This window comes from Poecilia reticulata, chromosome 19 (genome assembly GCF_904066995.2).
Source record: "Poecilia reticulata chromosome 19, P_reticulata-male-v2, whole genome shotgun sequence".
NCBI lineage: Eukaryota > Metazoa > Chordata > Actinopteri > Cyprinodontiformes > Poeciliidae > Poecilia > Poecilia reticulata.
Window position 1 is genome coordinate 17,176,298 of NC_088848.1, and position 12,925 is coordinate 17,189,222.

General features: G+C 41.5%; 1 protein-coding gene across 6 annotated transcripts in view; it reads left to right on the plus strand.

Moving 5' to 3' along the window:
• The window catches only part of ankfn1a (ankyrin repeat and fibronectin type III domain containing 1a), an 81,360-nt gene that overhangs the window by 24,069 nt on the left and 44,366 nt on the right, over positions 1–12,925 (plus strand). For 5 of the 6 annotated variants that reach the window (XM_081600317.1, XM_081600316.1, XM_081600314.1 and 2 more), the window contains one exon: positions 11,129–11,254. In XM_081600317.1, the coding sequence (XP_081456443.1) occupies positions 11,129–11,254 (126 nt within the window). Of the gene's footprint in view, positions 1–10,002; positions 10,664–11,128; positions 11,255–12,925 lie in introns of those variants that run through there. The other variant, XM_081600319.1, reaches the window with a different exon arrangement.

Consider the following 12,925-nt stretch of genomic DNA (forward strand, 5'->3'; position numbering starts at 1 on the left):
AAGAAGCTATATTCAGCCATGCATGCACTGTTAGTTTTATTATTTGGTTTGTTCTGCTCTTTTATTAAAGATCTAGAAGATGGAAGAAAAGTCAATATTTTAGCTTTGATAAAGATCAAATGTGAGACATGACAGGATCACAGTTGCATCAACCGAACGGCCGATCAAGAAGCTCCGGCTTCTTTGCCCAGACAAACTAAAGAGTTGCCCGGTTGTTTTTCTTAGGACACAGGTGCTTCCCTGTCCCCATTTTTTGCAAATCGGAGCTTCGGCCACAGAGGTAATCAGCTCGTGAGCAGAAACTAGACGTTCCTCTCACCAGAATGTTATGCATGTCGAGAGGGAGTCTTAAGTATTCACCAATTTCACATTTTGGCGGGCGGTTGCGGCATCGGAGTCTCCGGCAGAACGAGTATTGATGCTTCTGCAGATTCTTAAACTGCTCCTCAGATTGGTTGATCATTTGAAATGAGTAATAAAATTGTATTTGGGAGCAGTTAAAACATGTTTTGCTGCATTGACGGGGTTTTTTGGGGGGTTTTTTGCAATGTTTTCATAGTGGAACATTTGATTGGCCGATTCTTTGTTGCAGAGGCGGTAACGTCTAGCAATATGGTATCCAACGGGACAAATGCATAGTCCCTCTACTGGGACTATTTAAAAAGATAAAACTATGATATATAAATGCGCCTCCTCACTCTCCTACACTTCCATACAGCTCGCCTTGCTTTTTGTCAGAAGGGAAATCTGTTCAGGTAGCATAAAAAAGGTGTGCGAGGATATTCAGAAAAAACCTAACGCTCGCCTCACACTGGAACAACAAGCAGCGTCAGTCGTGACTGGAAGTTTTCGAGTCACGCGTTCATCAAAGTGATGTTCAGTCTCTTTTGTCTCGTGCAGAAGTCCCAGTCTCTCTCTTTCTCTCTGCAGCTTTCATCCGTTCATTCTTCTCCTCTCCTGTCGTTCTCCTCCTCACACCGCTGCAGCTCTGTGAGCTAAACCTGCTGCCACCCGCCTGGTAGTGAGGCATCAGGCTTCATCATCAGAGTGCATGCGTGTGTCTGAAGGCTCGTCCTTTAAAATCTAACGGAAACAGAGCTTTGCTGCTGTTTCCAATTCATCGCAATCATTTTTTGTTCTTAAAGCGGGAAAAAAAGTGACTCTTAAAAACTGCAATGTGGCATTGTTTTTTTTCCTGCTCGTCGCCGCAGGAAATCTGAAAACTTGTCCGTCTTGGCACTTGAGTCATGTCGGGGGTTTTTTTTGCAGTCACAGTGAGGATGAGAGTGATGGTGTGACACATTTACAGGGACACGGCTCCCAACTCCACAGTTTGTCCTCCTCTGCTCAGTGTTCGGCTTAGTTTGAGTTCGGCCAGTTCTGCTTGAGAATGGAGCTGCAAATCATCTGCAGGCGGCGTTAAGACAAACATATGCGAGTTTTGTCGAGATGAAATGAAACTGAACGGATGTAAATTTGAAGCTTTGAGGGATACCTTTGTTAAATACCATAAGGTTGTCCTGATTTCTTCTTGCTAGAGTCTGTTTTCTGTGCACCAAACAACTTGAAAAAAACAACAAAAACAAGAAGATTCCCAGCTTCTTTTATTATAAGCAACTCAAGGTTTTCAGAATATAATTGAACAGAATGATTTGCTTAAAAAGATTTTCTGTGTTGATGTGGCCTTAAACTTGCCTTAACACCAAAACAAACAAACAAACTAAAGAAAAAGAACTACAAAAGTATTTTATAGAAAACACTAAATTAATTCACTGATTTCTTGTTCACGTACAAGAAATCAGCTGGTTTAGAATATTTGACTGATAAACGTCCAACAAATGAGCTGCAGAAGTACATTGTTTCTTGGACATAAGAGAGTCCCTAAAGCAAGTTGTGGTGATGCGATTGTAACTATTAATGTAGAGTCAGTCATTACTCATAAATGTTTGTGCGGACTTGCACAATTTTCACCAGTCATTGTAACTTTTCTGCAAATCTCGCCCGTCTCGTTAACATGTTTTTATTGTTGTTTGCTTCATTTCTGACCAATCACTGCAACATGGCTGAATTTCGACCAATCCCTCGGCCCTCTTCTAATGTAACTTCCTCATTCACGACGTCTCCTGCGAGATGAAAGCATGTGTGACTCTAAGCAGTAACATTTACCTCATTATTGAAAGAGCAGAGAGTCAGGAGACATTAAAATCAGTCATTTTAGGCCTCAACGATCAAGACAAACATATCGCGTCGTCCCGCAGGGATTTTTGAGAGAAAACTTTAGTGACTCAAACTCCACCCTTGTACTCCTTCTATCACCCTGCAACACCAAATGAGTTTTAATTTTAGGCTCCATTGCACCACTTCTGCTCTGACATCAAAACGATTTTCAGTAAAAAGTTAAAGAACACCCGCTCTGAAGCTCCCGGAAGTTTCACACGTCGTGACGAGCCGCGCTAAAAGCTTCAGAGCTGAAAGGTTTTGTGTTACCTGCTGCGACTCTGATTCAGCTTCCAAAATTAAGCTGCTGCTGCTGCTGCTGCTGATGCTGCTGCTGCTGCTGCTGCAAACATCATATGCATCAAACAAAAATGAGTGTTTTAAAGCCTGTGGGGGCGCTGATTGGAGGACTGGATCTCCGGAGAAAAGGAGCGTCGGTTCAAGTCGACGGGCTGTCCGAGTTCTGGACGTCTTTAATATACTTGGAAAATTTAAACGGAACAAGATTTGGTCGCTCGCTACGGAGTCCAGTTATTTCGTAATTTGAGATTACGCTCATCTGAAGATATAGAAGTTTGTTTTAAGTGAATAATTTCTTCATTTTGATGAAAAAGTTCTAACTTCACTGGCAGATTATTTAGCTTATAGCAAGACATTTTCCCCGTGTTATGAGTTAATTTATCTGCCAACAGAACTAGCACTTTCTCTTCAATATTAAAGAGTTATTTACTTAAAAAGAGGCTCTTTATTTTTCTGAAAAGTTACTTTTACGTTAGTTTGTCTTATTTGTAGTGTAATAACATATTTGCACTACTAAACTATTGTTATGACTCGCTTCACTAAAGTGTTACCTGGTGGCCATAAATATTAGAAATGATCTCTGTGTTGGCAGAGAGGGTGGAGTTTAGGGTTGAGAATAGTAAATTTGGGGGTGGGAGGTGTTTCTGAGAAACTTTGAGCTGTTTTACAATGTAATGTCTCTCTTTTGTGCTAAAATCATTAAAAAAAATTGTGTTTCGATGAATGAATAAATAAATAAACAAACAAACACGGCTGGAATTTCAGCCTGGGGACACCAAAGCAGGTGCTGATGTTTGCGGATCTCAGGGTCTGCGAATGCAGCGTTGCTCAGGGGAGACAAAGTGACTTGATTAGTTTCTAATTGGCTCCGAAGAGTTGAGACTCAGCCAGGAGTTCCATCATCATCCTCATCAGCAGCAGCAACAGCATCACCATCATCGGCAGCCATAATTAATTCTTTCAGTTCCGTCAATTGATGGTTCGTTCCGAGATTCCTGCAGCTCGGAGCGTCGGGACGGCAGGAAGCCGGGGATGAAGCATATCTGTGATTGATGCGAGTCATTTCCTCGCTGTCACCCTCCCTCGGAGGAAAACTCCCACTCACTCGTAAACTCCTCCACACACACACACACACACTATCTCCATTAAAGCCGTGTGTTCCCGGCTGAACTACAGAGTCGTGACAACGAGAACGCCTGATCAGATCAAACAAACAGGCGAGAGGAGCTGAAGAGCAGCGATTCATTCTCTTAGTCATTGTGTATGTGTGCGTTTTCGCGCGCGTGCTCGTGTGTGTGTGTGTGTGTGTGTGTGTGTGTGTGTGTGTGCGCGCGCGCGCGCGTGTGTGTGTGTGTGTGTGTGTGTGTGTGTGTGTGTGTGCATGCTGCTGCAGAACTACTCGAGTAGGAAGACTGCAAACACACACAACGACTTACAGAACCGGATCACTACACACCGACGGGAAACAGGGCCACGTTCTCAGGGGATCCGTTCGAAACAATTAAACTCTCATCCGTTTCAATCTCGTGTATTTACTTCACACAGAAACGTAAATTTGGTCGAGCGATCTCATGAATTTAATTTCATATAGTCGGGCTGCCGAGGGAACCTGCGGTGGCTTTCCGTTCCTTCCTCCCTCCAAAGCGGCTTCGAACTTTAAAAGCAACCCATACTTTTATGATATTGTTCACTTGTACAAAATGAGTTGTTTGTTGTTGTTGTTTATCAAACACTGTGCGTTATGGCCAAACATTTCAAATGTGGTTCTGATATACATTTTTCCGGACGTTTTGTGCTTCATTTGCATATCCGAGTTGCCATATCCTATTTTGCACTTCTACCTCTCCAACACAAAGCTAAACTTTTTCAGACTTTTTTTTTTAATTGTCAAGTCATGAACTTTAACACTGAAACTACCTGAGGCTTACAGAACCGCAAAAGGAGGTCCTGACCTTTTATTTTATTTTATTTTTTCAGAGTATTTCAGTATTTCGGATGAACCCGCTGCAACGTCCTCTCTTGGGAAGAGTAGATGTCGTCTCAACCCGTTTCCGTGTTATGGATATTTATTTTACTTTAATGGTCTTGGTACTCCTCTCTTGTTGCTTCTCTGCTGTCACCGCTGACGTCTGGCCACCCAAACGCAGTTTTAAGTTTTCAATTTGACTCATTTTTATTTATTTGACCATAAAATGTCAGCACATATTACAAATGCACGCTAACATTATTCGGCTCTGCAAAGCGAAATAAGACTCTTTATGTTTCGCATTGATCGACGGCGTTTCGCAAAAAATTTTCCTTTGGCTTCTTTGCCTCTCCGCCCGCCGTCATCTATTTCTCATTACGTTCTGTCCTCCGTTTGTTATAGGTCAGCTCTTTTAACCGTCTGCAGATGTTTCAGCCAGCTGGACGTGTTAAGATGTGCCTGAGGTGTCAAACTAGTCTCAAAACGTCCCTTTTTAGTGGCACATAAAACATGTTTTCATAAAAATAGTGCTTCTCGCACAAGAGATGTTTGAAGTAATTCTTCCAGCTTGTTTGTTCCCAGAAAACCAGAGATGCAGAACAAACAATAAAAATAAAAAAAATTTTAAAAACCATCAGTAAATATTTATAAGGGGACGTTTAACTGTTTCTGCTCCCTCCTCACCTGTTGCTTTGGGCACCATGGAAACAAAATGCAGCAGCCAATGAACCACTGGCTGCAGCCGAGCAGAGGCTGGCAGGATGCCAGAGCATCCATTGTTCCATGTTTGTGATGTCAAAGCAAACTATTGTCTGGTGGCTTTGTTCCTGCTGCGGCAGCCGTAGATTCATGCAGAAAAAAGTACATAAATAAAAATAAATATAAAAAAACAAAACAGGAAGGCTGCAGATGTGACAGCAGAACCTTCTGAGAGGGAGGAGACTCTGGATTTAACGATTCGCTCTCACCACGAGCCGCAACAAAAACGGTTAGCGTCAGTCACGGTTTCTGCCTTTTTTTAAATTTATTTATTTATTTTTAAAACACCACTCGGGATCAGGTCTCAACATTTGCAAACATTTCGTGCTCTTTCATAAACCAGTTCTTAGCAGAAACCATAAGGCGTAGAGCTGAGACGAAGTAGGAGAAGGGGGGGGAAAAAGAAACAAAAACTGATGAAACAAAGAAACAAATAAAGAAAACCCATCTAGTTTGTAAACTTTAATAAATACGTGACTTTACATAAAAGCGTGCTCTCCCTCACCGTCCTGCATGCAATAGGCGCACTTTTTCTTTGGAGCACTTGAGGTCACGCCGCATCCAGGGAAGCAGAGCGTAATTGTGCTGCATTGTGATGCAGAAATACCCTTTAGAAAATCATACCAGATTATTACCACAACAATGACACCAGGAGGGTCACATCTGTATGCTACAGTGTGCAGATTTTTTTTTTTTTTTTGTAGATAAGTACGGTTTCTGCCCCTCCACCAGCTGTCTCAGCCTCACTGTGGAGGCGGAATACCAAGTAAAGCTCGCTAGCTCCCAAATTGCCTCATAAAATTTCTAATAAAAGCAGCAGAAGAGCAAGATGAGGCAGGAGATTATGTTTTTCTATCCGAAATCTAAGCTTTTTTTTTTGTTTTTGTACGAAGTGCTTCTTTAGGTCTCTGCAGATCAACGGCGGTGGTAGTTTTCCACCGTAGGGGCAGGGTGCAGCAGAGGGAAATGTACTCGTATTTGGACAGTCGGGAGGGGGAAATGAGCCGTGTTGCAGTAAATTGAAGATCGTTTTGTGGCTTTTAGAGGGAAGACGGAATTCAACAGAAATCAAGAGCTGTAAATAAAACTACGCCTCTTCCAGTCGCCGTTGTTCTTCCAGAAAATAACCCTTAATAATATCAACATTGTTTTCAGGGAGAATTCTGCTTTTAATGGAGATCATTAAAAGGTTAACAACGTGGTTGGAGATGTAGAGTTTGCTGATTGTTGTAGTAATAAGACAACGGTTAGCAAGGTGCATATCAACAGCGTATACAATCCAACGCTAAAGGAACATTTGACCTTGCTATGTGCTAAATAATAGTTTATTTTTGGAACTTTTGCTATGTCACATGCTTGGCTGACCCGTTTCAGGTCGGCTCCGTAAAATGCAGCAGCCATGTGAACACGGCGCAGGTATGAAACCGCATCACTGTCCAAAACAGTAGCATTCGTGGAACAGAGGTAAAAAGTTGTCAGAGGGGTCAGATACGGTGTCAGTAAGCTGAACTAACTCTTCTGCCCTGCAGGCTCCTGATTGGTCATTAGTTTTTAACCTTATTGACCTTTAACCTTTGCGTTATTCACTATTCAATCGAATCAAATCACACTTTTCAGCATCAGATGCCTCTGGTGTAATCACTTTTGAATGCATTTCCTGGTTCGTAAAAAATTTCACTCATTTGCCTGATTACTTTTATATCACATTCCTCACACTCAGAAAAATGATTTTATGATTTTTAAAAGCAAAAAAATTTAAAATAGCCAACATAGTTCTATAGATCTGTTCGGTGTTTGTCAAAGCAGGCCGTTCTCATTCATTCATGCTGTTATTTATTCACTCCGCTCAGGCTTAATTCTTCATAGCTAAGACAAACCTTTGTAGATATTGCAGAGTATTTTTGCTGGGAGGAATCTGTATTAATGGAGATGCATTGAAATTATTCTATTCATAAATTTGAACTTTCCGGTTATTTAAAAAAAAAACCTCTAACAGGCTAAAATATGTTTTCATTTTTGTTGATCCGAGGTACTGATGACTCATTTTACTTTACGGTCAGAGGGTGGATGAAAGATTCTAGACATTTCACATTCATCAAGAGATATGTGGTAAAGGTTTGCAAGATTTTATTTATTTATTTATTTTTAATAAATGAAGTGCGTCTTTCAGGACAGAACTGTGGGTTTCGTAAACATTAGTTTTTCATAGTCGGTTTTTCATAGTCAGATTGGAGAAAAATCAGCTTCATCCTTGACAGCAGGTATTCATCTGTGGACACATGGAGGTAAAAGGTTTATACGTGTGAAGGAGAAACGGTGCTGTTGCCTGATAACTTAAATTTTTGTTGCTTTTTATCCTTTAATTGCATATTTTAGATTAGGTGTGCACAAGTACTCAAGAGAAATAATCAGCAGGAGGAATGTGTGCTGAAGTTCTGGATGACAAGAAAAGCTTCCGGGTGATCCGGATTGGCTTTTTTGGCTTTTCAAATGATGTCTGTAAAAGTCTGTTAGTAAAAGAAAACGTATTATAAAAGACCGCCAGACGCATCACAGCTGCCGTCTCGTCGCTTGATATGAAACACATTATATCAAGATGGTTCATAAACGACTAAAGGAGAATTTCATTCTGAAGGATTCTGTCATCCTCCATCAAATTTGGTGGTTGTTTTTTTTTTTCCCTTTCAAATGACGCAGTCTTGCATGGAGAAAAGCGTCTTTCTGTCAACTAGATCCAGACATAATTAGGTTGTATAGGATCGATGGTGGCTGCGTAAAAATTGGAATTTGCTTTTTTGACCAAATGTTTCGAGTCCTTACGCACCAAAAGTTCCAGGAGCTGAATGAGACGAGATTTCTGCACAGAAACACGTGAAGGTGAGAGGGACATCATTAGAAGCTGCTGCTGCTTGGAGGTGTCTTATTCTCAGTCTGAAGGACGGGACAGTCTGACACCGAGCAGCTGAGACCCGGGAGAGCTTCGGACTCTTAACCGGACAAACACGACTAATTTACATGTTCTCTATAAAAAAAACAAGATGCCTATGTGTTGATTAGGTTCATTCTTAAAAAATCTCAAATATGAATAAAATCCAGGAAAAGATGGTGTTTGGTTTGAAGGGTGTGTGAAAAGCTGCAGGAACAAAGCTTCTCTTTTAAAAGGTATTTCTGCTGAGAAGAATTTGGACGTTTTCATTTGCTTTAAATCATAACAACAAAGTCTGATGTCCTGTGAGCAGTATAAATTAGTGTCTGTGTTTTCTTTTTTGGTTTTTGTTTGGTTAAAAGCTAACGGTCACAGCGGTGCAGACATCATTAGGAAGAAGAAGGAGTCTGGTGTTAGGATGTGAGGCTTTGTGTTTGTTTGCTCCAAAAAAACAACCTAAAACCAGCTTTTACTCCACCGAATACAAATAAGTTTGAGCAAACGCAATTTTCATGTCTTATTAGTGTTTTTTTTGTTGTTGTTGTTGTTGTTCTTTTTCACGTTACCCCGCCGTTCTCGTGTTTCTCGCTGCATCACATCCCAAAGAAAGTTGGTCCAGTGTGATCCTCGAGGCGTTTTGAAGCTATTGTCGAAGCGGTTCAAGTGTCACTTTGTCCCATTTATCTGCCACTTATCCAGGATCAGATTGCGGAGGCAACATCTCGAGCAGGACAAGCAGACATCCATCTCCCCAGTTCTTTCAGTCATTTCAACAAAACCAGACGCTGTCCTTTCCGGGACTTGACGCCTTTTACAACAGCGTCGTGATCAGAGACACTAAGCCGTTCCGAGAAAGTCCAACCTGTAGCAGTGGCGAAAAGCTCTGTTTTGTAAAAGCTCCTCACTTTTACTTTTTTTTTTAGAGTCGACTCTAGTACTCCTTACAGTTTGCCTAAGAGTCACTCTCTGTACTGTACCGGTCAGCGTTTCTTCTCCAAAACGTTGGTGTAAACATTCCCAGGAAGAGTGAAAGGTCTGAATCCTGAGAAACTGGAGAAAGCTCTCCTAGATTATCTCCATCTCTTCAAATATGTTTGATCAAACGGATCAGCTAAACCTGCAGAAAAGCCTGTGTCTTCCAAGGAAAAAAACTTTTTTTTGTCTTTTTAATTTTTTTTTTAAGTATTACTTTTGGTGTTTTCTTGTGGATTACAATTAGTAAAGTTACACAGTAAAAGATGGACAGTACTGTCAGAGAAAAAGATGGGAGTTCATTTATCAAAGTCATATGTTTGCCATGTTTTTCATACATTTAAAAATGTCTTGAGTTCCAAACTAAGTATTTAATAAAAAAAAAAATCAATATTTAAAAAAATAATTAATAAAAAATAAATAAATGTTTAGCTTTCAAATGATTTAAAACGCTACATGTTTCATTTGTAAGCAGAATATTTAGTTCCTAACTAGTTAAATCTGAGCTAAATATTTAGTTTCCATACTAAATATTCAGATTTCAAATTGCACATTTAGTTAGAATGCTTAATATTTAATTTGAAAACTAAATATTTAGTTAAAGTAACTAGTTTTAATATTTAGATTTTAAGTACTTATTTGTCATGCCAACGAAATATTTAATTTAAAAGCTGAATATTTCGTTTGAGAACAATTTTTAGTTCCCAACTAAATCTTTAAGTCTGAGCTAAATATTTAGTTGTCAAACTAAAAAACATAGCAAAAGCATAATCTCCACTGCTTGCAGGAAAGTTGCTGCTGAAATAATGTTTTTTTTTTATTTCATGTATCATCCATTTTTTTTACCCTATTCAGAATTGTACTTTTTTTTTTTTTTTTTTTTACTGTAACTTTACAAACGGCACCCCATATTTTCCTAAGCTTGTTCAGCTGCAACTTTATTCTTTTCACATCTTACTGTCTGAAGATACTCTCGTCATACGAGAAATAATTGAATCTAACTAAATTCAACCTTGTGGTTCATTGTTTCCGCCGCTCTCCTCCTTTTTACTATAACATCCGTCTGTTTTTTTCTTTTTTCCCCTTATTTGTCTTTCCTGCTGCGGCGTTCCTCTCTCCTTCTGGAGCATCGGTGATCTCACCTCCTCTCCCCATCACCTCCCCTCGCTCTGCCCCTTTTGTTCGCAGCCTTTTCACTCCGCTGCCCCTCCTCCATCTCTCTCGCTCCCCTCCCTGCGAGAGTGTGTGTGAAAGTGTGCGTGCGCGGGCGGGCGGGCGTGTGTGCGTGCGTGCCGATGCACCCGCCGGTGAACAGGTGTTTGAGCCAGAGCTCCAAAGCGAGGAGCGAATAGATAGCGCTCGCTGCCGCCCCGGACCCACTGTGGAGACTCCTCTCCTCTTGCAGAGATGATCCGGAGCGTCGGGGGACCAGCCGGGAGGCATCAGTCTGAGAGGTTTAACCCAGCGGAGGAGGCTGGAGCGCTGGGATAAATCTGCTGCTCATCCTCCTGCTGGTTCCTACAGTGAGTATGGGAGGAAGTTGGAGAGGATTCGAGCCGAGATCAGTCCGATTCTGCAAACTGAGTTCTGAGTGAACAGGTGTGTGTGTGTGTGTGTGTGTGTATGTATGTGTGTGTAGAGCTAAAACACCATCGGTGAGGTCTGGCGTAGGACCCTCAGAGGATCAAGTCTCCGAGGAGTGCTCGTGTTTTTTCGGGCGGGGGGGGGATGGCTGGGGGAGAGTTTTTGCTGCAGCAGTCTCTCAGAAGCGCAGGCTGCACCTGTTACGCAAAGACACTTGTTGAGATCCGATTTCATCCTTTAGTGTCTCTGGCGAGAGATTCTTTAAACATTATTTTTCCCCTTAGGAATCTGAAAGAACCCTGTCTGGTCTCAGCTCTCTTCCTTTCTGTCTGGGGAGTGAATGCGAGGAGGGCGGAAGCCGTCGGAATTTGATTCCCGTCTCTTCCTCTGTTTCTGTGCGTCAGGTCGGACAGTAAGATCTCCCGCTTGGCTCAGCGGTGGAACCAGAGGCCAGCAGGAGATGCTCTCATCCGAGACCTGAAGCCCCTGTACCCCACAGGAATCTATCGATCCTCGCTCAGCCTGGACAGGTGAGCGTACGCACACTGATGTGCACACACACACACGCGTGTACACACATTTACTGCTCAGAGTGCAAACTTTTGTTACCGCGCTGGCGGCGAAGAAGTTCATTCTCATTTACGGAGACGTAGCTTTTTGTCCGCTGTGGTGCGCTCCGGTGATTTACATTTGAAGGGAACCGGAGCGTCAGCAGCACAACATTTTCTGTTTGTCATCTCTGCATCATTTCAATGTGAGCAATCAGACAAAGAACACAGTGTTCTGCGTGTGGTGATGGAATATTCACTGTTAAAATAAAATGCAGCTGTTGCTTAGAGTTTATTTTCAGGTCCAGAAGCCATGTGACATGTTATGGAAGTCCTGGTGAAGAAAAATATGGGGATTTGTCTCCCTGGTGGAGATTCGGTCAACAAGACACAAAACTTTGAATCAGCAGCTGAACGTTCTCGCTTCGTAAAAAATCACCTTGAATAACTTTTGAGGAAGGAATTAAGCCGAATTTCTGAAATAAATGCTAACACCAGTCTAACAAGATGTTCACGGGAAACATCAAGCCAATCAGGCAGATGGATGTGGCTGGAACTATCTAAAGAAGGTAAATCAGCACTGGGTGTAAAGGAAAAAAAAAAGTGGGATATTCCCAGCTAGCATGAGCTACACTAAATGTTCAAGCTGCAACATGGGAACGTCCAACGGACCAAGGAAGGCATCGGAGCGTCAAGATTTGAAGCAATGCCTAAGGATGACTGAACAGACACTATTCTGGAAGAACTTTGAGGGAGCTGACAGGAAATGGGGCCAAACAACAACAACATAAAAAAACATTAACAACTGAACAAGGATCCAGAGGACTGATTAGAAGCAAGTCATGGAACGTGGATAGTTTAGATGAAAGTCATGAGAAAAGTCATGGAAATGGTGCCGGAGTACTTGTTCAGTGCCAACATCGTGCTTGAAAAGTGAAGTCACAGCCACAGATCTGAACAGTTTAGGTACAGAAGCAGGGCAGATGGAGGTCAGGACATCTACAGGAAATACACAGCTGGACCTTCTCTCATCCAATCAGAGCACTCCGACTTCAGGAAACACGGTACAACATGGCCGACAAACCATTCAAGACATCAATCCAACTGGACGTTTCTGGAGAAAAACTGAAAAACGACCAAATAATTCCACCTTTGGACTGCTGATACGTTAGCTTTTAGGCGTTGGTACAGTCTGCAAAGAGCTCAAGAAAAGTCAAAGGAGCTGTAACAAATAATTCACTAGAATGTTTTTTGTTTACTTTCATGTAATGATTTGTTTCTCTGTATTTGACCTGAAAAAAAAAAAGTTGCATCGGTAATTACAAGATTGCAGTTTAATTTGAGTTACGTTTTACAAAGCCAGGATGTTCAGCTGAACAAGCAAGCTAAATAAAACAACTTGCCATCGTATCTGTAATCTTTGGTCAAATTGCTGACTGGATGTCCTCAAAGAGCTGGGTTTTTGTTTTGTTTTTTGTTCTCATATTTTTTACAGAAATTTCAGAATTATTTGCTGTAGATGTCTGGTTAGTGTCATTGTTGAAAGCTAGTACTACTCAGTCAGGATTGTACTGATTCACAGATGTCTGAACACTGAAAACACAGAAGACTGGTGGCAAAACATGAGTTTTTGGGTTAGGGTTATTTATTTAT